Here is a 24815-nt window from a genome sequence, read left to right as displayed (position 1 = left end):
GCACCAATTAAAACACATTGAATTCCATCTGAATTACCTTATCCATGAAGACAGCCAAGCAGTGGCTCATGCTGCCCAGGATGGTTGTGGAGACTCCATGAGGACAGTCAGACCCTGCTGGGCATGGTCCCAGCACCCGTTCCAGCACTGATTCCACAATCTCCAGAGGTCCCTGCCGGCCCCAGGGGCTGAGACTGAAAGCTGGCACTGCTTCCACAAGACTCACCCACATCCTCTCCCACCACCAGAACATCTGACTGTTTTCAGAACTTTAACCTAAATCAGATTCCTGGGCTCTGCATCATTTACTTGCGAGATAAAACCAAGACTATTAGAAACTGTAATTATAAATTCCTCAGTAAATCTGCTTTAATAGGGATACACATTCCAAGGAAAGCTGTCTTTTTTCCTCCCTAAGAAACAAAACATACTCAAATATTAGCAGGAGACCTCTTCATTCCCAAACTGAAAACAGAGTAAGCTTTAAATTAAATACAAGTCTTTCTTCACCACATATATAACCAGACTGTGGGATTTCTTGCTGAGTCCAAAAACAAATCAAGAGTCAAAAAAGAACTGAGTTGAAGTCCAGATACTCCTATTCTGCCCCAAATAGTAAGGATTTACACATCTCCACACTACAGGATCCTCGCTGCAAAGGCAGAAAACTGTCAGTTAACAGAAGCTCTGGACTCTGCAGCTCATTATTCCCCAATCACCCCATGGTGCTCCTATCCAAACTCACTGACTATTGCTGAGTGAATCCATACACACAAAAAACATCAGGCCTCCAGACAATGAGGGACTGAAACAACTGGATGTAGTGTCAGTTTTTCTGAACGGGAACGGAAACGCCAACATTTGGAAACTTTTTAGGACTGTCTTTAAACCTCTCTCTTCTGTATCTTGACCCTGTCTGGGCATCGACAGGAGCCACTGTCCATCTTCCCTGTCTGCCAAACCTCCCGACCTTCACCACACTCAGCCTGCTTTTAGGGTCAAAACCTTGTGTTTCTTCAGCACATCACATCAGTTTCATAAACTTTGTAAGGCGACCCCAAATTCTTCCTAGTTATTTACAAAGCAACCATAATACCTTTCCAGATGCTGAAGGGGCAAGTGATGGAAGGGAATGGAGAACAATTACAGAGTGTATTGATGTAAACAGTGACAACATTCCTCGGTCTAGTTAAATGATATGTGCCTCAGAGCTATACAATATAGTAAAATAAAGTACCTGAAGCTGGACATTTACATTTTAAACACTGCTGAAGCACTGCTTGCTTTGCAAACAGCAGTTACTGGAGATTTTATTGCATGTCCACTAGCACTTGCTATTACTACACAGTTCAAAGTTGGATCTGAGAGCTTGTTCAAAACTGGATCTGAGAGTTTGTTTCAGTCAGTTCCTAAAACAATTGCTAATGACAAACTGGCCTGACTGTTCAGCCTCCTCAGTTTACTCTCTACATACCCACCGAGATAACACACGTGATAACTGCAGAGACATGACCACACACCTTACTTCACCTGCACTTTGGCCACTCACCAACTCCTGCTGGCATTCACCAGCACTTCTACGCTTCAAAATTAGTTCAGGCCATTGCCTTTTTGTATAAAATGAAGCACTAGTTCTCTTTCACTTTCACCATCCCTGGAGGTCTTCAAGGAATGAGTGGACATGGCAATGAGTGCTCTTGTCTGGTCAACAAGGTGGAGATCATTCAAAAGTTGAACTCAACCTTAGAGGTCTTTTCCAAGCTAAATGATTCTGTGAAATACATTTCATATAAAACTACATAACCTGTGTACCAGTGCAAAAGTCAGATAAAGGTTCCAGGATGCCAATCATTTTTAGTGACAGATACCAAAAGGTAACTATGCTGTTGAAAATGTATAAATAAAGGTCAGATGCTTCACAAAAAAATTAAAAATCTTAACCTACAATCTGAATGTATGATAAGAAAATTCTATTTCTTGACAACACTAACCTGCAGTACAGAATCACAGAACCATGGAATGCTTTGGTTTGGAAGGGACCTAAAGTTCATCTCATTCCACCCCGTGCCATGGGCAGGGACACATTCCAATAGACCAGGCTGCTCCAAGCCTCATCCAACCTGGCCTTGGACACTTCAAGGCACAAAAGAATTGGGCAATGTATGGAGATTCTCTAACAGAAAAAAAAAAAAACAACAAAAACTACAACTTTCAGAGAAGGACAAAGTATCCAAAACAAGTAAAACTGACAATCAAATACTCCAACCAGCGTCAGAACCAAAGAACCACACATTTCTTCACAGAAAGGGCTGCCCTGCCTGTCCAGGTCTCGGCACGAGAGCATAGTCACAGCAAATGCTACACAAGGCACAATGCAAGGAGCATTTCTTTCCATGGCAGAGCTCATCTGCTCCCACCTGCACCACTTGATCCCAGTGCTCCAGAGCCCCCATGTCCTGCCGTGACAGCACTCCTTGTGCAGCTGCACAGTAACTAGACCAGGAAGCAGAACAACGTGAGAAAATCCGATCAGAAGTACAATACCCCCATTCTAGATCAGTTTCCCAATCCCATTCATCTCCCAACTACAAACAACAATTGTGCTGGCACGATTCAGAGCACAGTCCATGGGTGAGAACAGACGGCGAGGAAAAGGGGCTGTTCAGACAGCTCTGCCACCAGAATATTCAAATTACACCCTGGAAAGCTGTGAATTCAAAGTCCTCCCCCTACCCCCAGCACCACACAATCATCTTGCAGCAACACATTCCAGAGTTTTGTTTTGAAAGCCAATAAAGGAGGAAGATTCCAAGGAGGAAAGGACATTTACGAGGCTGACACACAAGTTAAAGAACTTCAGTTTAATTCATTTTGGTTAATTCAGAATGTTTTGGAGGCATTCTGGTAGAGGTGCAAGAGGTGGATGTAGGGATTCATCCCTCATGGAACGCTCAGCACGGTGCATCCATCGTGGCACCTTCTACCAGCTACAAAAAGAGGATAAAAATTGCTACAAAAAGAAGCCAGTCTGATTTCTATTCCTAAAACCTGATAGTACTAGTTCTAAAATTCTACGCTATTTTTATAAAGCATCTTTTCCAACCCTCTTTGATAATTTAGTCACTGTCTTACTAGAATTATCCCTGGGATCACAGGAAGAAAAGAGTTCTGGTAAGGAAAAAGAAAAATCGCCAAACTCCACATTTTGTATCCCAATTCCCAGCAAACACAAGTGGATTACAGTCAGCTCACATTTACGCATGAAGAACGTTTGAGTTTTGGTAATATGACGTTTTTAGGGCAAAAGAGCTATTTATCAGAATACTAACACTTCTTGTTGCTACCAAATTCCAGGAAGTCTCTCCGTTTTACAGTCACTCCATTATGGGAAGCAAAATGCAGGACTTGAATAAAAACTTCTAACTGCACTTGTGCTACAGTGCAACAATGTCATTTTATTAGTACACACACATTATTGGGAAACTCAAAATGGATTTATTAGCTAAATTAATCCCATGTTTAATCAGATTTGGTCCCTGACATCTGATGAACTGCTTTAATTACAGGTTTTCACCTCTGCCTGCTGCCAATGAAGAGCCAACTTTGCTCTATCTGAATGCTGCAGATGATATTCAACCACAGGACAACCAGCCTCGAGGTTTTAGGTTTTATGCTCCAGTGATTTTTCTACTACATTACTAATCTGTATGCACATTTGGGTTGGTTTATTCCAAAAGGGACAGTGTGTTATGTAAAGATGGGAAAGTAACATACTACAGCCTAAATATTTTCAGCATGAAGTGATGCATTTTTTTTTGTATCTCTATTAACTTCTTAGCAGGAGATGTCATCCTTCTGCAATTGTTACATAGCATTTCTTAATTGATTATACATTATTTAATATTGATTATACATTAAAAAACTGGTTTTAGTCCTTCATACAAGCCAGCTCCTCAGGGTCTGTGGGATGAGCTCCTGTAACAGGCCTTGGAATCCACACCTCCCATTTCTTTCACTTTTAACAGCTACAACAAATATATGAAAGATTTAGAGATCCCATTGCAGAGGCTTGCAAGTTCGGTACAGTTTCACTATCATTTTAAGCCAATATGAGCTGCTGAAAGAACTAGTCCCACCTTTCCCCAAGGCCAGTTTCCACATGTCCCTTCCTTGAGTCAGCACAAGCCATTCATGAAGACCCACACAAACACAGGACACTCACCCCATTAAAAATCAAGATTTCTCCTCCCCTTTTTCTTTGGGAAGAATAAGGGAGAAGCTGAGTTAATTTTAACATGATCAGCTCCCCAGTCCAGCTCACTGAGGCCACGTCAGAGTTGGTGTGAGCAGAGCCACAAGGAAAAGAGGAGCACACAGCTGCCTGAACTGGGCATGTGGGAATTCACTGGGGCTGGAGCTGCTCGTGGAAACACACCTACAGGGGCAAAAACTGGAACATAAAGTATTGAGACACTCCAAGAAAATACTCACGTCCCAAGATACACATAAATGAAAAGAAATTACTCGAACAAGTTATCAGAGCAGTTTACGTTATCGACTCTCACTGCGGGGTGAGTTTATATTACCCACTCACACTCACCTGAGGTGTGGCAGCTTTTAGAGTTCTGTTTAATTTTTTTTCTTTTTTTTTTCACAAAATTCTTAACTGAGATGGCAGTGCAAACCAAAACTTTTAACACATGGAGGGGGGGACAGGCTGATGACATAAGTCAGTTTGTCCAGAGAAGGGGAGAAAATACACCAGGAAAAAAAAATCACACTGCTAAAAACTTCAGTCACTGGGCTTCCAAACGTAACTTTCCTTTTTTTTTTTTAATAGGTGCATGTGGACTCTGCCACTTGAACTCCACCAAACCAAATTTTCTCTGTCAGAAAGCCCCGCAGCTCCGCAGACCACCCCAGCCTGAGCTTCCCCCAGAAGCTCAGTGCTCCCCAGCGCCCACAGCGATGGTTCCCAAGACCAGGATCCCTGGCCACAAGCACCCGGAGCACAGGAATGCCACTGAGAGGAGAGGGACTGGCCCCAGTTCAACCTGGGGTTGGATTCCACCCGCGGGGCGGCTGCGCTGCTAAAAGCAGAGCAGTTAGAAGAAACTACTCGCTCTAACACACCCTCATCATAAATGCATATTTGTGGTTCTCTCACTGTGTTCAGACCTTTCCCTTTATCTCATCAGTTGTACTTGTACCCTGAGCCAGAGCACTTGTCCACGGGATAAACTTATCTGTATCTATCTAAGAAAAAAAAAAAAAGCACACTGGAGCGTGTTCTCATCAGTCAGAGAACCAGTAACACCTTTTCCGAAATTTCAGCTAAAACCATACTCACAGTCACTTTGCTATTCATTCTCAAGAAATATATTCATTGGTTCTAAAGTTAAATTGCATTCCAACTTCTCATCTCCTTGATCTTTTGTGGTGACAAAACATGAAAAGCAAAACTTGCTTTAACCTCTTTATAACCCTTCTGTGCGTTATAGACCTCTGCCATGGCGTCTTGCTTGGATCGAGCAGCTCACTGTGACCACAACATCCTTCCCTCGACCTCTTCCAGCTCTGAACCCACATCTATGCACCGGAAGAAAAATACACTCTTGATTAATCAGTTTGAGACTCTCTTCCAACCTGAAACACTCAACCATTCCATTAAATACAAATAAAAATAAAAGAGAATTCACAGTAAGGTTGGGCAGTTCAAAAGTTCTCCTCAATTAACAAGTCCTTGAAGTAATGTTGTGACTTTTATTTTCAATGTGTTACAAACTAACACTGCACACTTCCCACATTTCCAAGAGGAAAAATCATAACTTCAATGGGGCTTATCACCTGTATTTATAATTTAATTAATATGTTCCAAGATACTCTTCCTACTGCTGGTACAAGGACTGAAACCAACTGGAACACCTTGTCCTGGGTAAACAGAGAGCCTTGAGCCCCTCTAGTAACATCCTAAAAAAACTTACAAGCTACCAGTGATAACTTTAAAGAGAGAGACAATTACTCTGAGCAGTTTGAGATCTTCCAATACGTACTTTAATTCATTAAAGTTTTTATTTCATTATACTTTTTATTTCTTATACCTTCATCTCTTACCAACACGCAATTCAAAGTTAATGTCCATATTATAGTCCTAAAAAAATTAAATCTTTACTGTTAACCATGTTAATGCTGTAATAACATTAAACTGGTTTAAACCTTCACTTCAGGGTAATAAGAGAGTTTTCCATTTATTTCATCATACGGCCCCAAAATTGCTCCCCTAACCAGCAGTACTGTGGGCAGGTGTGTGCAACAAACTACTAGTAAACTACTAATTCTAGTATCACAAATTAATAGTAGTGGCTTTCAAGTCTTTTAGACACGAAAAAAATACTTAAAAACTCTCTAGTAGTAATACTTGTCCTGATGAACTTAACCATGTTCACGTGCACTTGTGAGAGCTCAAATTCGGCATTAGGAAAACAGAAGTTAATCTAATTTACTTTTAAAGCCACTCCATCCCCTCCGGGTCCAACTCCCCACGGACAATGCTGCTTTAGCCCGGTGCACGGGGATAACGCCCGGAGATGCTCCGAGCTCCCGGCACCGGGACCCAGAACCGGCTCCGCTCCCCGGGCTCTGCGCCCGTTTTCAGCCCAAACCGGGGCATTCCGCCCCAAACATCCGAGCCTTCCCGTTCCACTGAACCGCGGCCCCGGGAGACTTTCGTGAGCCGCTCTGGGGTCCCCATCCGGAGGGTCAGGTCCCGCTCCAGGCCGGAGCGTGTCCGTCCCGGAGAGGAGAGCAGCGCCGGACCGGGAGCGGCCGGGAGGGAGCCGGCCGGGACCCCGGGCGGGCCGCAGCCCCCCGCCGCCGGCCCCGCCGCCGGAACCTGTCGGGACACATTCTTGCGGCGGCCGCGGCCGGGCCAGGAATGCGGCCGGGGGAGCCGGGGCGGCCCCGCGCGGCCCCGGGGCCCCTCGGGACGCGCATCCCGGGCGGGCGCGGCGGGCGCGGCGGGCGGGCGATGCCCCGCGGGGCCCGGGCGGCCCGGGGCGCGGGCCCGACGGTACCGGCGCTGCCCCCCCGCAGCACGGCGCGGCGCGGTCACTCACCCTTGGAGTAGAGCGACTTGGGGGACTCGAGGTCGAGGTCGGCGCTGAGCAGAGAGATGAAGTCCGAGGGCATCGCAGCTCCGCGGCCCGGCGGGGGCGAGGGGGCGGCGGGAGGAGGGGGGGCCGGGCCGGGGTTGGGGGGGGCGCGGCTGCCTCCGCCGCGAGGCGGAGCGGAGCGGAGGCACGGGCCGGGGGAGCGCGCGGGGCGCACGGCGGGCCGCGGGCGGCGGGGCGGGCGGGCGGTCGGGCCGGGGCTGCGGGAGCGGGCGGCGCTCGCAGGGCCGGTGTGCAGCGGAGCGCGCCCGACGCCGCTCCGAGCCCGCTGCGCCTGCGCGGGGCACGGGAGGGGCCGGCGGGGAACGGCGGCGGCGGCGCGGCCGCTCTGCGCGTGCGCGAGGGAGGACGGGGGGACCGGCGGGGGCGGGACGGCCGCGCGTGCGCGCGGGGGGGTGCGGGGGAAGGGTCTGGAAGGGAGGGGGGCGCGATGGAGCCCGCGGGGACCCTGCCCTGAGGGCAGCGGCGTGAGGGGAGCTCCTCGGGGAGCCCCCGGGTCCGGGAGCCCGCGAGGGCCCTTCAAGGGCAGCCCAGGATGCACTCTGAGGGGAGCCCCCCGCGTGAGGCTCACTCTGGGGAGCGCCCCGCCGTGAGGGCAGCAGGGTGGAGGTCCCGCCGGGACGGTCGCTCGGGAGCCCTCAGGGGGAGGCGGCGGCAGCGGCTGTCCCCGGGTCCCGCGGCCGGGGCTGTGCCTCAGGGGGCTGTGCCCGAGCGGCCCCGCCCGGTGCTGGGGGCCGTGATGACACCCCAGAGATGAGGGGCGGCTGTGGTGCCCCACAGCTCCATCCACCCGCAGGGCTCTGCCATGGAAACCCGCACGGCAGAGCCGCCAGACCCACTGGCGGGTATCGTCCCAAAAAACAGCTATTTCCGAATAACATGGGAATGCAAAAGCAGTCTCAACAGTGCGTTACCATTGACACGGATGGCAGCTGCCTTAAGACACAAGTGCCCCACATGTGGGGGAGTCAGGAGAACACGAGCACTGAGTTCTTTAGAGGGAGTTCGGGAGTCCCTTTTCCTGAAAGGTGTAAGACAGGGGAGGAGGTGTGGAAAGGTGTCTCGCACAGACATACAATTAATTTTCCGAAGTGTCCAAAATCTGCTTGGAAAGTGGGGAAAGGATGGGAAAATAAGAAGGGCTGCGTGTGAATGGATGGAGGTGCCAGGCGAGTGCTTAAGCTGTGAAAAATGGAGGCGGAAGGAGCTGTGAACAGCTGCCGCGTGCCTCCGGCGCCGCACAGGGTCCAGTTTCCCTGGGACACCAAAAGGTTGGCTCCCGTCCCTCCTGCTGCCAGCTCCTTGCCAGTCTGCCCTCCGATCCCAGCGAAATCTCCCTCTAAAAACCCTCAGGAGCTTCCATGCGCTCGCTGCAGCCCAAGAGCCAGCGAGGGACCCTTGAGCCCCACGCCCCGCTGGTCAGTCGGTCACTGTGGGATGGCCACACTGGTGTCCCCACCAAGCACTCGACCACTGTCCCATGCTTGTGGCACCACTGAGTTGTTCCTTGCAGCACCGGTATGCCACGTTACCCTGTTCTCTCCATCCCATGCCTGCAGGGCGCCAGGCAGTGCCCATGGTGTCAGGGTGGGACACACGTGGTGTCTGTGTCTCACAGCCCTGGCAGAGCAGTGGCAGCTGCACGGTGCGTGGTTGGTTGGTGGCATTTGAAGTCGGTTTCTCTTTCATCCCAGACAAGCTGCTTTAATTCCTGGAGCTGTCTGGCTTTTCATCTCCTCCACCTGCCTTCATTTGTGACGTGGCAGAAGGGCACAGGACTGCAGTACATCTATGGATTTCATCCCTGGCAATCAGCCATCACAGCTGGTGACCAGCTGGCACACACCAGTGAGCCATGGAAGTCTGCAAGACCCTTCCCTGGGCAGTGACAGCCAGGATGCAGCCAGCCGTCCTGGTCCCCAGGAATACTCGGTCATGGCACACCTGCAGTTCTGCTGCTGTTTCAGGGTGCTCAGCACAGCTTATCCATGCGTTGTTCAAATCAGGCACGAGTGTCCTCCCTAGTTAGAAGTCTTCTAAAAGGGCTTGCTGTGATCACTTAGTCCCTCAGCAAAATGTCCAGGAATTGGGCAGCCACACCTCCCCTGGGCAACCTGTGCCATGGCCTCACAACTCTCACAGGGAAGAATTCCTTCCCAGTATCCCTGGCAGAATAAGAATTTCTATCCCAATATCCCCTCTGGCAGTGGGAAGCCATTTCCCCTTGTCCTGGCACTCCGAGGTTGCTCTCCAGCTCTCTTGGTGCAGGCATATTCGGGATAGCTGAAAGGAAAGGTTCCCCTTTGGCAATCTCAAACCGGACAACTTCAGGGGAAAGGGGGATTCACCTGTGCTGGGCAGGGATTGCCCTGCCTTGCAAGGGAGGGAGAGCTACTGCTATGCAGGCACTACAAAACTGAATTGTTTGGGAAGCACCAAGGGAAAACCATGTAAGACTGTGCTATACTCGCCTTCTGTCTGAGTGATGAGGAAGACAGAGGCTCTTGGAGAAGGTGCCACCACCAGATGGGCTGTGGTGGGGAAGGAAAACAGATCTTAGTCCTGAAAGGGAAGTGGCAGAGAAGCCCTCTGAGAGACAGAGAGCTCAGGGATGGAGCAATTCAGGATGGAGAGGTGCCTTTGGGAGGCACAGGCATTCATGGCTGGGCACTGAAAGGACAGAGCCAAAAGCCTGAGCGCTGCTGGCCCAGCAGCAGCAGCTCCACGACAGCTACTGGAGAGTGTTTGGCTGTGAAGAGCTTTGCAGAGTCCTGGGAAGGGCAGAGCTGGGACAACACAAATAACAACACAGAATGGGGAAAAGCAGAGAAAAAAGGAGTCCATGTGCTCCCTGGAGCGAGGCAGGAGCAGCCCGGCTGTGCAATCCCACCTGTGCTCACCCAGCCTGGGGGAATTTCCAATGCACTGTCCTGGTAACGGCTGGAAAGGAGAGGCCCTGCCATTCCCAGCATTCCAAGACTAGGAGGCTATGGACAAAGGCCAAATTTGGAGAAAGAATTACTAATTTTTTTGGGAGGGAAGGACCAAACAGTCCTGGGCAATTAGAATTTTAAAGGACTAAATAAATGATTAGTCAGTCCATGGTGCAACACAGAGCAGCAGAACTGGGGGGAATAACCACACCAAGGCAGGTCAATAAAGCACATGTACAAGGTTTCCCAGGATCCAGTCAGAGCCATAAAACTCCTCTTGTGGGCCCTAAAATATGGAAAAGCCGTGGGAGGAGGCTGCAGTGGTTCTGTGTCATTGAGGTATTTTCTCTCTTTATTATAAAGTTCCTCTTCCTGCAGAAGCAGCCGGAGAGCAGCAGGTGTGAGGGGGAAGGAGCCTAAACCGGGATCGTGGGGACAAATTAGCAGGTGCCTGCAGAATATCACTAACCCCGTCTGCGATTCCGGAGCCTACGTAGGTGTTTTATTTTCTAGCGGTGTTAGAAAGACTGTCAGAAAATAATTAGGCTCTGTCAACAGTTCCCCTATTCCCAGATTACTTATGACTTCCTGACTCATTAGAGCTGCCGAGGCTGGCAGGAAACCTGTTTTATAGTAATTTCTGTTAGTGGTGTCCCTGGAGGAGAGACAACACGGCACGGGTGACACCAGCGTGTGACACCCGCGTGTGACATTGGCGTTGGCTTCACCCTCGTGATGGAGGCACCGGGGCCGCCGGGGTTGTGCAGGGCAGTTACTGCTGGCAGGAGACACTGTCCCACTCTGTCCCCATGCTGGTGACAAGGAACAGGACACTTGGCTGCGGGGCTGACGCTGGGCAAGGTCCAGCTTTAGGTTCACGGGATTTGCTGGTGTCCTGAAAATGTTCCTAGTTTGTGAGGGTTTTAAAAACAGAGGGGACACGTAAGTCCCATTAATGCGGTCTTTCCATTTAATCCATTTAAGCCACCACAGCCTCCCTGTCCCAGAGTGGGAGCTGTCATGTGCAAACACAAGTTGGCTGTGTCAGGACTCTTCTGAGACCCATGGCCCCTGAATTTTACCATCTCTGTCTCACACACCCTGCAAATCTTCCTCAGTGCTCAGAGGAGCAGGACCATGCATAGTACTGACCCTGCAGTGCTTGGAAGCAGATTTAAAAATAGTTCTGAAATCTTCTGTTTATTTCTCTGATTTTTGGATCTGATTCCTCTAGATCAAAGATAAATAAAGTTTACATGAGACAGTGCTTGCCAAGAACACAAAGCCCAACCTTCCTCCCCAAAACTTGCACTTCCCACTCAGTTCATGTCCTTTTCCCCTACATTATCTCAGCTAAAATCCAGGACCAAAGCAGATGTTCCCATTGATTTCCCATGCCCTTTTCCCCAGCCAGCACCTTGCTGACCTCTGGCTCCCTCCTCTGAGGCTCTAACCAGGTACTGCTGCCCTGAGGCAGCTTATAGTACAGTGAGATCCATAATTAGGCAAATTTTAAAAGCCTGATTCTGCTGACAGCCACGGGAGTGGGATGTTACACCCTTTTATAAGCAGACTTGCAAACAGGATACAAAATCTATGGTCTCCGTGCTATCTTTCCATTGAAAACAACTCTCCTACACACTCTTCTCATGGACATGGGATCCTGGGAGTCCTGGGACCACAGGGCAGTCACAAACCATGCAGGTTCTTCCAGACAAAACCCATGCCCATGGCTGCTCTACCACGTGCTCATGGCGCTTCCAAAGAGGTGATTTGGATTATCAGGGTGATGTAGGGAGCTGCCCTGCTGCGATTTTTAAAATTCCCACTGTAATGACAGCATGGAATATTGTCTGGACTCAGGAGCTGCTTGTGCAGCTTAGCCCCAGACTGCTGCTTCCCCAACACCCACAGGGACCATCAGGTCGCTCGGCCACACATGCTGCAAATCATCCTTGGCACAGGCTCAGCACCAGCTTCTGCCAAGGTTTTTCCTGTACCAACAGGAAGGCAAATCCCTTGTCTGCCATAGCTCACCAACACTGGATATTTGAGCCCTGTAACATGGGGGTTACACACTCCAGGGTACCCATCCTGGGGGAAGACAAGATCCTGCACCTGTTTGTTGTACACCTTTATTGAACACAGCAAACACACAGCCTGGCACCTCCTGCCAGGCAATCTCCAGGTACAAGAAATGGCATTTTGTGGGTGCCTGCATCATGGAACATGTACCAACTCCCCCCAGGAACACCCTCCCACCCCTCCTCCATAAACCATCAGCCCAATTAACAGCTACATTCTGCGTCATCGAGGAACTCGGGGTGGTGCAGAGGCAGAAAAGGCCGGCACTGCACTCCCAGGCAGCGCTGCCACGCTCACATTAACCACAGGAGCTGCCTCCGTGCTCGTATTTCCAGTTCCTCACTCAACCTCTCCTCCGCAGCACCTGAAGGAAGCAGAGCACAGCCCAGATTGAATTCCACCCTCAGAGGTTTCTGTGGGGTGAAAGCTGAGACAGCTTTGTCCCGGCATTGTGCAGAGACCTGGCAGCAAACACGGGCTGTGCGGGTTCAGCATGGGGACAGAGCTTGACAACTGCCTGTTTTAATCCTTACACAAAGTGAGTAAATAAGCTTTGTTAATGCCTCCCTTGCTGCCTGAGCCGTTCACACCTGTGGGACCCATCCTTGAGCCAGCCAGAAGAGGCTGGTGTGGTTTCACTACCACAGCAGAGGGAACCCAGGAAGCACTGGGCTCACTCCAGCCACCTCCATCCCAGACACGCTGCCCCTTGTCACTAATGGAGAAGGGAGAAGACTTTGATGTGCCCTCTGCAAATGCATCTCAGGTACCCTGAGGTCTTTGAGGAGCTGGCATATGTGCAGATAGAGGCCACTTGGGGTTCCACAAGGCACTGGACAAGGATCTTACTTACCAGCTCCAAGAAGCCTTAGAACAAGACTGAGAGTCTCCCTTGGGCAATTAATCCATTAAGAGGAAGAAAAGGTTCTGTAACATATGGGAATCGACAGGCAACTTCCCCAATAACGGAGGATCAAGAGCTGATAGCAAGGGTCAGTGATGGCAAGAAGTTCTTTACAGCAACCAAAATGCAACTGAACGTAGACAGTGCCAAGAAAACAGTATTAAAAAGAAGTCAAAATCCAGGTAAAAGTGCTGCCTATGGAGAAAACAGGTGTTTCCAGCATCACACCTGCCCCGTTCCTCAGGTGAGCCTGGTGCTCCTGGATCAAAACCAGCTGACCTTTGTGGAATCTTGCACTGCCCTGAACAACCTCAGCTCAGCAGGGTGTTCCTTTTGCCAACATGTGCCTTCCAACTTCAAAACCATTCCCTAATAGGGAACCCACTCTAAACTTCCCCAAACTGAGTTCAATTTTGTGTTACATGTGAAGCCCTGGCAGTGCTCTTACTCCAAGTTCCCTGGCCTTCAGTTTTAAAAAACAGAGTGTAATTCTACATCCAAGAATTTCTTCTATACAACCTTCTGGAGGACACAATAGTTTTGTGGTAGAGAGAAGAACCCCAACAACCCATGGGAGGTTTTCACAGCAGGACCCCTGGTTATCACTGCCCTTTTTGCTGCAATCCCAGGGGATGATCAGCGGGGCTGGAGGTCTGGATTGGGAGCCAGTGTCGGTGGCACAGCCCTGCCAAAGGGCAGTGGGCACCAGGACACCCCTTCATCTAGCAGATCCCAAAGCCCCAGATCAGTGTGCTGAAGAGCTGGAAAGGTTCCTGCCTCAGCACAAGAAGCAACTGTGCACTGTCTGCACTTCAAGGCCGACTGCACAACACACAAAAACAGGGCAAGAGGGAAATATTCTCCTCTATTCACAGACAAAACCAGCATTATCCACAAATCCCAAATGCATTTCTTTTCCCTTTTCATTTTGGGAGAAGAGACCAGATTTAATTGTTTCCCCCATCTGGTGCCCATTCACAGTACGTAAGAATGAGTTTAGTTTCCCATACATGTGTCAGATCATGACCTCAGGGAGAAAGAAGAATCTGCATTTCCAGAAGCCACATGCCAGTTCCCACTGGCTCTGCCACGCACAGCACAAAATCACCCAAACCAACCAGGATTCAATATAAGTTGTTCAGAGGATATACCTTCCACAGGGACAAGTACAAAATGAACAGAATCACTTTTAAAATCCATGTATTTGTTTAACCGTTAAAAACAGACATGTACAGAAAGAGGTGGCCAAACCAACAACTCCCTGCCGTTCCAATTAGTGTTGCCTGCACGCTCTGGGAATGTTCTTGCAGAACCAAAGCTCTGGACATCTTTTCTGGCAAGAGCTGGAGACAACTGGCAGATGATTCCCGACTGTGTGAAGGGCTGAGGCAGAGCCACAGGCCCAGGGCAGCTCTTTCATGGTGTCTGGCTTAACGCAAAGGCATTGAGAGAAAAGGTTGTCTGGGGGTTATGTCAGAGAGCAAGAGAGAGTGAGAGAGAGAGAGCATGAGGGACACCACACCAGTGTCAGGGAATACTGGAAGTTCCTCTTTCCCTGCCACTGCAAGAGGAAACAACGGATCTGTGGGTCCCAGAGTTAGGATAGAGTTTGGAATTAGCTTGGTCCCATGGATATCAACATCACTTGACAGACTCAGAGCTAAAAGCAAGGCAGGAAGGCTAAGGGCAGCAGAACTCCACGTGTTGCACACACACACTCTCTCTCTTTCTCTTTTCAGGCTGTCTGAGGCCCCAGCAAGGCCAGCTCACGAGCTTTTCCCATCCATCATGTAATAGCGACACATTAAACCTAAGACCAGTGCTCCGACGATGGGGATCAGCCATGTCGACCAGAAACTACGGGGAGAGAAAAAGAAACAACAAACTAAAGCGTACACACCACAGAAACCAGAAGGAAACACCTAGTTAATAATGCATTCCCAATATTCATCCCTTGTTACACATCCAGGGAACGCCACAGGTTGTCCCCCTAACCATGGCCACAGCTGGGGCAGACCCCACTGTCCCCATGCACAGGCTCTGCCAGCCCCACGAGAGGCCCAAGAGCAGCCTCGTGCCTTATAAAATTGCAGCTGGATGGCTGAAGTTTCCAGCTTGGCACACCCAGAGACCAGTGTGGGGGGTTTGTTGTTGGTTTGGTTTTATTTTCCTTAAATAAGTCAGGCTGTAATTTGTGTTGTACAAACAACAGTGTTGACTCAAGGATGGCGACGCTACAGCTGTGCCCCAGTAGATCTGCCTTGCTCAGACTCCAGAGGCCACAGCCTCACCCTCAACAGCCTCCTGAACAAAACCTCCTGCACCAGCTGCAGGAGACCAGGGTCCTGAGCTGGTTTTAAGGATTTTCAACTAGACTGGGCTGATCATGGTAAAATTCCCCAAAAACCCACCCATCACTGTGTTATGCCACCCCTCGGCCCACAGCGAACACCCAAACAACCCCTGTGGTGACAGGGATGCAACACCAGCACACGGGGCAGAGAATTCCAAACACTGGGATGCTGGTTCTGCCCAGCACAGAGCAGAGCCGGGCTCACATCCAGCAAGGGAGGTGCACACCCTGGCACTTTGGAGTTTCTGCTTGCCAGGACACTGCAGTACATCCCCAGGGATTTTCCTGCCCTTTGGAGTTCATGTGCAGCTCTACGAACAGTGTCCCAACCCCTCCATTTCTCACTCTCATTTTCAGGAGATACTATACCTTGTTTGGCCTGAGGATGTCCTACTTGGATTCTGGAGGAGGAAAGAGTGAGTTAGCAGAAGAACAAAGGAACATTAAATATGTGCTAATAAGACAAGCCTGAACGTGTGATTACAAATACAGAGGGAAAATAACGCTCTCCCAAACACCCCCTGTCACCAGTGTGGATGGCTTTGGGGGTGTTTGCTGTCATCTTCATGTTCTTTCCATCAATCCAATTGGTCCCACCCAGTCTCCAACTTCATGCTGGAACTTGCACCACTCTCAAAATAAGGCCCTGCTTATTACACCACAGTTTTGGGGTGGTTTTGTGTTTCCCCCCTATTTACTTGTACATTACTGATTCTCTCTCTTGTTCCATCTTTAAATTAAACTGGAACCTCCTTTTAAAACAGATTATGTGCTCTGGAGAGAGCCTCCAGCTGTGCACAATGTGCTGGACTTACTGATCAGAAGAGAAAAATACTTGAATAAAGTATTTAACTCAGATCCAAGGAAGCTACTCTGACCATCACCGATCTCTGTGCACATTTTCAGCATGTGATTCTGTTTATGAATCAGAGTTAAATCAAACAATAAATTTTAAGGTGCATATGTACATAATCACACATCTCCATGTCATATCTAAGCATAGGCTTTACCAGCCTGAGTTTTCCTTGATTTCCCTGCTGACAGTCCCCTTCTGAATTCCTGCTGCTCTGCAAGTGGTCCTGCTCAGAGGAACATCTCCTGAAGCCTTGTTGAAGGCAGAGCTGTGCCCTGTCCAGGCCTCCCAATCCAGCCAGCTGCAAGGCACATGTTTACCTCCCAGCTGGGATTCTATTTATTGCCTTTCCCTCTCCCCATCCCTTCCAAAGGCATTTTTGCAACACTCTGCCCTGTTCTAGTCCAGGAGTACCTGAGTGTTAAGCAACACCACTGATCCCTGAGGCAGTTAACAGAGAATTCCTGTTTGCCAGCCGGCCCCTGTTGCTGTCTCCTGGCTCAGAGGGAACAACAAGGAAACCAGTTCTGTGGTCAGGACACAGCCAGAAATGCAAAAAAATGGCCTGTGGCTCAAGGTGTGGAAAAAACGTTGCTGCTGCCAGCAGAGAAAGGGCACAAAAACTCACTTCCAATTTCACACTGAGGTACCCACTGAGGTTCAGAACAAAAACAAAGATAGAATTTGCTTGGGAAAATTATTCATGTGTAGTGTGCGTAAACATAAAGCCACAAGCTCCACAGGAAAAAAGGGGGGGGAAAAACCTCCAAAAGACGTGACATTAAATAAAACAGAAAACTGAAACGCTCAGAGCTTACCTTAGAACCTTCCTTTTCACGATCGCTCTGTCAGGCGGAAAAAGAAGAAGAAAGAGGTAAGAATGCTGACTTCAAAGGAAGGCTGCAGCTTTTATGAGGGAATTGTTCTGTACAAAGGTAATTGCCTGGGCTCAGTTTTCAAAGAAGTCCTTCCTTGGGCACCCAAAGGCAGGCAGAAAGGTGATTGTGCCCCTGGGAAACCTCACCCGCCTGAGCTCAGAATTACAAGGCAAACGTGCATTATGCTTCCACCAGCTACAGAGAGAACCCATGAATTCAGCTTAAGTGCCCCAATTTAAATGAAGTGAGAAATCTGTTCCAAATGGTGGAAGGAGAAGACTAATTTAGTTCAGTTTCCCCAGCAGAAACCCTGGACAACACAGGGACTGCCTGAGCCCCTCAGCTACTTATTTCACAAGACACACCTTGGTGTCTTTGCCTGGGGGTTACACGAGGCACTCACCGGGTGGACCTCTCCAATGTAGTACTGCTTCAGCATTTCCCTGGCATCTGTGGAATGCCCCACATCTTCAAAGCTCTCAGTGGCATCTCGGCCAGCTTGTTCAAGCAACACCTCTTCTCCACCTGGGTGCTGGAAGAGAAGAGTCCAGGTGAGCCAAAGGCTGGATGCAGAAAGGCACTGAGGATGTCATCAGCCTTCCTCCCAGCCCGCACTGCTGGATGCCTCAGCCAACACCATCAATAACATCTGACAGAGGCTCAATTGTCCAACCTCTCCTCAGGAATTCACAGGCACCACTGGAGGAAAGGATATTCTACTTCTTCAGGTGCTAAAAATGATGTCTGGCTGACTCTGCACACAGATGTGCAATACTGAACTCGATCCTGTGTGCAACCACCAGTGATATGGGAGGAGGAAATCCAGAAATACCGCAAAAATTCTACTGTTTAATATCATACACTGATTTCAGAGATCCAGAGCTACAACAGCCAAATCCCCAGGGAGCTCCACAGTGACAGGGACCCCCACTGCTGTGGGTGGCAGCTGGTCACAGCTGCCTCTCAGATGGGATGAATGGCACAAACCTGGGTGTGGTTCTGTTGTCTCTGGTGGGCTGGGCTCTGTCCACTGTCAATGTCACAATTGCAGGAACAGCCTGGCAACGGAAAGCACTAACCACACTCCTAGCAAAGGACAGTCCCTTTACAGCCTGAGTGTGAACCACCAGCTAATCCACTTACACCACTAAAGTGGTCACACATCCCAGGGCACTCACAGGGACTAACCCAGTTTTTCCAGGGCTTCAGGCAACCAGCCCTGAATTGAAGAAGAGATGTTGGGCTACATTTCAGATCAAAGGACCAACACACCTGATTCTCTCTGTCATATGCTTCTCCTTCCCTCAGATACAGAGCAGTTGTCACCCCTCCTCTTGCTTCAGTTTGTCTGCTTTTGATGCCAAAAGTCTGGATATTCCCTCCAGGCCATCCCACCTCGTACCAAACAGAGGATGGACACAAACCAGCCCCCTCAGTTGCTGCAGGCAATCCTCATATCACAGCTCTTTATTTGGAATAAAGCCCTTTATTGTCCATGTATGTCACTAAACCAACACAGAGCTTTCTCAGGAGCCACAAAGGGCAAGTAGGGGGACACAGTTTGTCACAGGCAGTTATCAGGTGGCTGAGGCTCCATGGCTCATTCCCTGTGTCTGGATGCAGTTCTTCTGGCTGCCCTTCTCCCACACCAAGCCTCAGGCTCACTCAATCCCAGAGGAGTCAGATCAGGGACTGCTGCATGTTGTCTGTTCACATTGCTCAGAACAACTGTCCAGTTTCCAGCTAAGGTCCACTGAAAAGCTGCTCATTTACCTAAGACTTTTAGAATAACTCCTTAGGGTTGCCTCACCAGAAATCTCATATTTCAGACAGGAAAATACCTGACTTTTAAGCAGACAACCTCCTTTTCCTAATAATTCACCCTAGAAGGATAGACAAAACCCTGCAGCAACAGGGAACATGCAGTGGATCTTTCAGTGACACCCAGTCTCTCCACAGGCAAGAGACAAGAGGAAAGATAAAATTCAAGAGAGGAGAACAGTAAAGTTCACTCTTCTTTATGTCTCTGGCTCTGAAGCCTTTCTATGCACTTGCTAAATCCACAATTATTTATTTGTGCATATCTGTCTTTCGCTGCCATCTCCAAGCCTAAAAGAAAAAGGCCTTCAAAATATTTTGGCATCTCCTATTTCTGAAGGGCTCTGTCCTCCAGACAGCACTGCTGCAGCCAAACAATTCCTACCTTGTCCTAGCCCAGCAAACGTAAACCCAGACTATTTGTACAGGAAGTTGTGGACTCTGCCACAAAACTGCCCAAATCTGCAGCTCAGCTGCTGCAGGAAAACATGGAAATGGTGTTGAAAACTATGGGGGGAGGAAGACTACTTCCAGGGGAAACAATGGCTGGAAAATGTCCGTTTCTGACAAGAAACAGCCAAAAGCAAACCAGAAGGAGGGAGGTGACAATAAAATTGGGTCCTCTGTGCCACTGGACCTCCTGCACACACAGTGAGTAACAGTGACTTGGAACTGAGGGCACCCAGCAAAGGCCTCTGAGAGCACACCCCAAACTTCCACAGGGAGAGAGCCTGAGACCCCTCCCCACAAACCCCAAGAACCTGTCTGCAAATCTCTGGCTGGGAACTGCTGGTACAGAACTGCTGGAGACAAAAGCGAGCTCAGCAGCAACACTAAGCTCCAGGACTAATCAGATCACTGTGTCAGGTAAGAGAAAAGATCACCAGGTTGAGGAGGAGTGAAACTTTCATTCCTAGTGCTCAGAGTTAAAGAAATAAACTGGGAGAGGGAAGAGTATTCCTGTGCAATAATCCTGTGCCAGCACCCTCCAAGCCAGAACCAAGGACCAGCAGTCACCTGGAGGAATGATCCACGCATCCTGCACAGCGCTGGCTGTGAGGCAGGGAAAAGGCTTTCCAAAAACACCTCTGCAAAGCTGGAGCAAATCAGCATGAGCAAACTCAGATGCTTGGTGCTCCTCCTTCCCTTGAAGAAAACTGTACCTGAAACCAGCTGAGCGATTTGGGTCAGTGGTGTCACAACCCAGGCTCCTTCCACCTGGAAGCTGGAAATGGATTCCTGCTCATGCTTATCACAGGGATCAGGAACGGCAGCATGTGCTGAGACACAGAGCTGTGGGGGCTGCTGTGGCTTGTGGGCTCAGATAACAGACACAAGAGCTTCCTGGAGAAATGTGCATCTCCAGACACCCCTAGTGACATGCGAAAATGGAGATAAACTGTATCCCTCCAGCAGAACCATAAATAAGTGTCTTACAGATTGTGCCTAAGTTAAAAGCTCAGATTTTGATAACCTTGTGGTGAAGTGTGAGCCTGACAGACCCCAGAGCACCTGCAGGAGGTACAGCTGCCTCCCTCCCTGAGCACACAGCCCCCCTGTTCCAGCCACAGCCTGCATGTGCTTATCTAGATCACTGCTACCAGCAGTAATAACAGGCATCCAGGTGTGGTCCAGTTACCCAGATCTGGGAGAAAATAGATCACCCTAAGGCTCTCTTAGATTTTAAAATAATCCCATTTCATTTCAGGCACTCACAGGCTCTCTGAAGCACAGGAGATTGCATCTCCCAGAAACACCTGCAACTGTCAGCTGCTGTCTCTGCACATCTCCTGCATTTGGTTCGTGTTCTTACAATTCAGCCAATTTTGTTCTGTGACAGATGTCTTGTTACTCCTGTTACACATAATGTGAACTGGAAACTTAAACTGGCCTACACGTCCAGCAGCACACGGATTTTGGGTTGGCTGACCTGCAGTGAGCAATTTGCAGGAATCATGAGGCCAAATTCAGCCTTTGAGCGGTGACTTCTTCAGGATTGCACAAGCCCACCCACGGACCGTGCCAGCAGTCTCAGCAGTGCCAGCCAAATCTGCAAGCAGAGGCCAGGAAGGGCATGCAGCAGCTCCTGCTCCAGTGACCAGGCGACAGGACCTGCGCTCTGCAGCTCCAGCTGCCCAGAGCTGCAGCTCCCACCCACCCAGACCAGCACTCCTGCTTCCCAGCGGCTGCACGGTGCTCCCGGCACTCCAGAGGGTAACGGACACAAAGAGGATTTCTGCCAATAAATCAGGCCTTGATCTCCAGCTCCCCTGCACCAGCAAGGGGTGTGCACAGCAGTGTTGTGTCAGCCACTCTGGCACAGCTCAACAGTGCCCTTGTTGCTCTCCTTCTCCCTCCAAGTAGGACTTTTTATGTCAGAGAAACACAAATGGGGAAAAGGGCCTGGAAAGGACAGAGTGAAATATCATCTCAGGGTGAAACACCATCTCAAGGTGACACTCAGGGCACTGATAAACCTGGAGGGACTGAAGTGTTTTTCTGGGCTCACTTATAATTACAAAGGTGTCCCAGGGAGCAGATCCCAGACCCCATGTTAGAGAGAACATTGAGGTGAAGTCTCAACCTCCCTGCAGTGTCCACAGAGACAAGTGTAAGACAAGATTCCCAGCGCCTGCAACTGCTGTCCCAAGCTCCAGCTCATTCTGGCTCTTCCTAAGGAATTTCCCCATGGAAAGGGGACTCAGGCCTTGGCAGGGGCTGCCCAGGGATGTTTGGAGTCCCCATCCCTGAAGGTATCCAAAGAACACCTGGATGTGGCACTCAGTGCTGGGGACAAGGCAGGGACTGAGCACAGGTTGGACTCAATGGTCTGGGTGGGATCTTCCAGCCTGGACAATTCTGTGATTTGGTCATTTTCTGGACCCAAAGAAGAAACCAGATTGTGTCCAACTTTATAAATAAATACTGAGAGCTGCAGAGCGAGGCACAACCTCCAGCTGCCAGGTGATGACTCCCCCCAGCCTGATGCAGCTGTACCCTCTCCAGGCAGCTCTGCCACCCCACAGCACACCGGCTTCAACCACGTGGGCCTGCAGGGAAACCAGAGCTGAATTCAGATCGGCAGAGCCAACAAGCTGGAACAAGTGCATTTCAATGAAGTGTCTTCTCTAGAGCTGGTGCAACCCAACCTTTGTACCCTGCAAATGCCACAAAGTCTTTGCTGTTATTTTAAGGTGGGATAAACCCCTTAGAGATTTTCATAGAACCACAGAATCACAGAATATCCTGAGTTGGAAAGGACCCACAGAGATCATCAAGTTTATCTCCTGGGCCTGCACAGACCCCCCCCCCCCAACAACCCCACCCTGGGCATCCCTGGGAGCATTTTCCAAACTCTCCTGGAGCTCTGACAGCCTCAGGGCTGTGCCCATTCCCTGGGGAGCCTGGGCAGTGCCAGCACCCTCTGGGGGAAGAACATTTCCTAATATCCAACCTAAATTTCCCCTAACACAACTTCCTGCCATTCCCTTGGGCAATTTTGTTACTATCTATTCCCACTCCATTTGCAGCTCTCAGCAGTTAGGACACCACTCTCAACCTTCTCAAAACCAGAAGATAAACGTAGTGAGTCTTGGAGGGTTTTCTGTCCGCACAGCCAAGGGAAGCGGAGGTTCGGCAGAAGCGGCATTGTTCGCAAAGCCCTGGTGCGCGATCCCCTCGGGGCAGGCAGCGGAGTGGCGGCTGCGGTACCGCTGTCACCTCCTCCTCTCCCCTGGGGTGTCCCTGCAGCCTCCACATCCCGACTGCTGCAGCGCCCCGACCCCGCCCGGCCTCACGCGGCCCCGGCCTCTCCGCTCCCTCAGCCCGGGGCCGGGCCTCACCTCCTCCAGGAACCGCGTCACGTCGTACACGCGCCCGTGGATCACCAGCCAGGCCTCGCGGCTGGAGTTGCGCTTCGCCACCTCCTCCAGGGTGAACACGGGCCCGGTCCCCGCCGCCGCCGCGGCCTCTCCGCGCCGCCCGCCCTCCATGCTGCCCGGCGCGCCTCCGCGGAACGCGCGGCCTGGCCCGCGCCGGCCGCCGTACCGGTGCCAACGCCCCGCGCGGCCTTCCCTGCGTTCGGAGACCAATGGGGAGCGAGCTAGAGATGGGCGCTGCCGGCGCAGCCAATGGGAGGGCGCGGCGGCGGGCGTGGGCCAATGGGGAGCGGCCGGGGCGGAAGGCGGGAAACGGCGCGCGAGCGTCGCCTCTGAGGCGGCACCGGGGTCGGTGCCCTCAGCCCTCAGATCGGGGCGTCAGTTCTGGGCTGTCAGTCCCTGATCCTCCTCAGCCCCTGATCCCCCTCAGCCCGGGCGTCAGTCCTGAGCCAGTCAGTGCCGGGCCCATCAGTCCTGAGCCAGTCAGTCCTAGCCCATCAGTCCCTGATCCGCCTCAGCCCCTGATCCCCCTCAGCCCCAGCCCATCAGTCCCTGATCCTGCCTCAGTCCTGGGCCCGTCACTCCCTGCTCCTCCTCGGTCCCTGCTCTCTCTCAGCCCCAGCCCATCAGTCCCTGCTCCCTTCACCCCCATTCCCCAGTACTGGCTCCAAGCCGCCCTGCTACCCCTGTGCCACCAGAGAGCACAGTGCCCGTCAGGCAGCCTGCCCCCAGCTTTTCCACCGTCCCTCGCAGTCCCTCCTGCGCGTATGTAAGACAGCAGTGATCCCACAGCCCCTGGAACGGAGCGGTGGCGGTGCAGCACATCCCCAGTGCTGTCTTCCCCCAGGCTCCACAGCAAAACTCACCCTCGGGCTTGAGGAGAAGCACTGCGTAATTCTCTCCTCCCTCCAGCCGCACTGAGCAGTTCAGAGGCCGTTCAGAAGCTCAGGGACCCGAGTAACTCCAAACCCAATGGTTTCCCTTTAGGAACTGGTGTTTGTGGCATTACTTACTTGCGCTTGTGGCACAGGTACAGGGCTGGGCGGTGCCCGTTTGTTTTACAGGTGCTGAGGAGCAGAAGTGCCATGCTGTCAGTGCTAGCCCGTGACCAGCACTGGCTGAAGGCTGAAGCTGTGTGCAGGGAGGCCAGCAGGCAGGTCACAAACCCCTCTGCAGCCTCAAGGGAGCTCAAGTGCAGTTCTCTGTTTGGACAGGTCCATATATTCACACACTGGGATGTAAAAGGCTCTGAAACCTCTCCACAGTCACCTACTCAATAGTAAATATTAAATATTGAGCTGCTGCTCCTTTTGGTCCTTTCTGTCTATCTTTTCCCAGTCATCAGGGCTGTTTCCCTGGCTCTGTGTGTAACCCAGGCTCCTCTGACATGGAATGGTTCCAGCTCTTTGTTGTACCCAGGCAGCCCAGCTCTTGGCATCTTTCCAAAGTGATGTCTTTCCTTCTAGAGCCTTCCCTTTCCTTCTAGATCCAGACCAGTTCCTACGGGACGAGTTACCTTTGCTCAGATTTGCTCTACTTGATGGGTTTCTTACGTGCCTTTGTGTTTCCTTCTCTCCGTCCCTCATGCCTGGAGGGTTTCTCTGTGGATTTCAAAGAGATCTCATGACCCCCCTCCACATTTCCCTTGTCTCCTGTTCCACTGCTCCCTGGTTTTCTGTGGCTCTCCGCTGCCTTTCTGTGGCCAGAATGGTCTTGGAAGGGACCTTGGAGCTCCTCCAGTGCCACGCCAGCCACGGGCACGGACACTTTGCACTGTCCCAAGCTGTTCCCAGCCCTGCCCAGCCTGGCCCCGGGCAGTGCCAGGGATCCAGGGGCAGCCCCGGCTGCTGTGGGAGCTGTGTCCTGCCTGGTGCTCCAGCACAGCGAGAGCAGAGCCCGGTGACCAGGGACCCTGGTGCTTTTCCTGCTCTGTTTCCTGCTCTA

General features: G+C 50.9%; 2 protein-coding genes across 4 annotated transcripts in view; both read right to left on the bottom strand.

Moving 5' to 3' along the window:
* The window catches only part of NFAT5 (nuclear factor of activated T cells 5), a 49833-nt gene extending 42551 nt beyond the window's left edge, over positions 1-7282 (bottom strand). For both annotated transcript variants that reach the window (XM_021526905.3, XM_077786403.2), the window contains exon 1: positions 7116-7282. In XM_021526905.3, coding sequence (XP_021382580.1) covers positions 7116-7188 — 73 coding nt within the window. In that variant the 5' untranslated portion in view covers positions 7189-7282. The remainder of the gene's footprint in view (positions 1-7115) is intronic.
* Positions 7283-12223: 4941 nt separating this feature from the next.
* CYB5B (cytochrome b5 type B) lies at positions 12224-23010 on the bottom strand. 2 transcript variants are annotated; one of them, XM_085590015.1, is made up of 5 exons: positions 22836-23010; positions 17579-17707; positions 17116-17142; positions 15814-15845; positions 12224-12551 (listed from the first exon to the last, which is right to left on the bottom strand). In XM_085590015.1, the coding sequence occupies exons 1-5, from the start codon at positions 22983-22985 to the stop codon at positions 12527-12529; spliced, it is 363 nt and encodes a 120-aa protein (XP_085446141.1). In that variant the 5' UTR covers positions 22986-23010; the 3' UTR covers positions 12224-12526. The 2 variants fall into 2 exon arrangements, with proteins under 2 accessions (XP_085446141.1, XP_021382584.1); XM_021526909.3 differs by lacking the exon at positions 12224-12551 and adding an exon at positions 14275-14948.
* Positions 23011-24815: the final 1805 nt, after the last annotated feature.

Source organism: Lonchura striata, chromosome 11, assembly GCF_050655825.1.
Source record: "Lonchura striata isolate lonStrDom1 chromosome 11, ASM5065582v1, whole genome shotgun sequence".
In the NCBI taxonomy this organism is placed as follows: domain Eukaryota; kingdom Metazoa; phylum Chordata; class Aves; order Passeriformes; family Estrildidae; genus Lonchura; species Lonchura striata.
Note: the sequence above shows the minus strand (reverse complement) of the source record. Positions and strands in the feature narration are given on the sequence as shown.

Coding starts and splice junctions, on each gene's coding strand:
- CYB5B (XM_021526909.3), bottom strand. CDS start 22,985: ATGGAGGGCGGGCGGCGCGGAGAGGCCGCGGCGGCGGCGGGGACCGGG. Junction 17,708..22,835: donor TGACGCGGTTCCTGGAGGAG/GTGAGGCCCGGC, acceptor CTTCTCTTCCAG/CACCCAGGTGGAGAAGAGGT. Junction 14,949..15,813: donor ACATCCTCAGGCCAAACAAG/GTATAGTATCTC, acceptor CTCTCCCCGTAG/TTTCTGGTCGACATGGCTGA.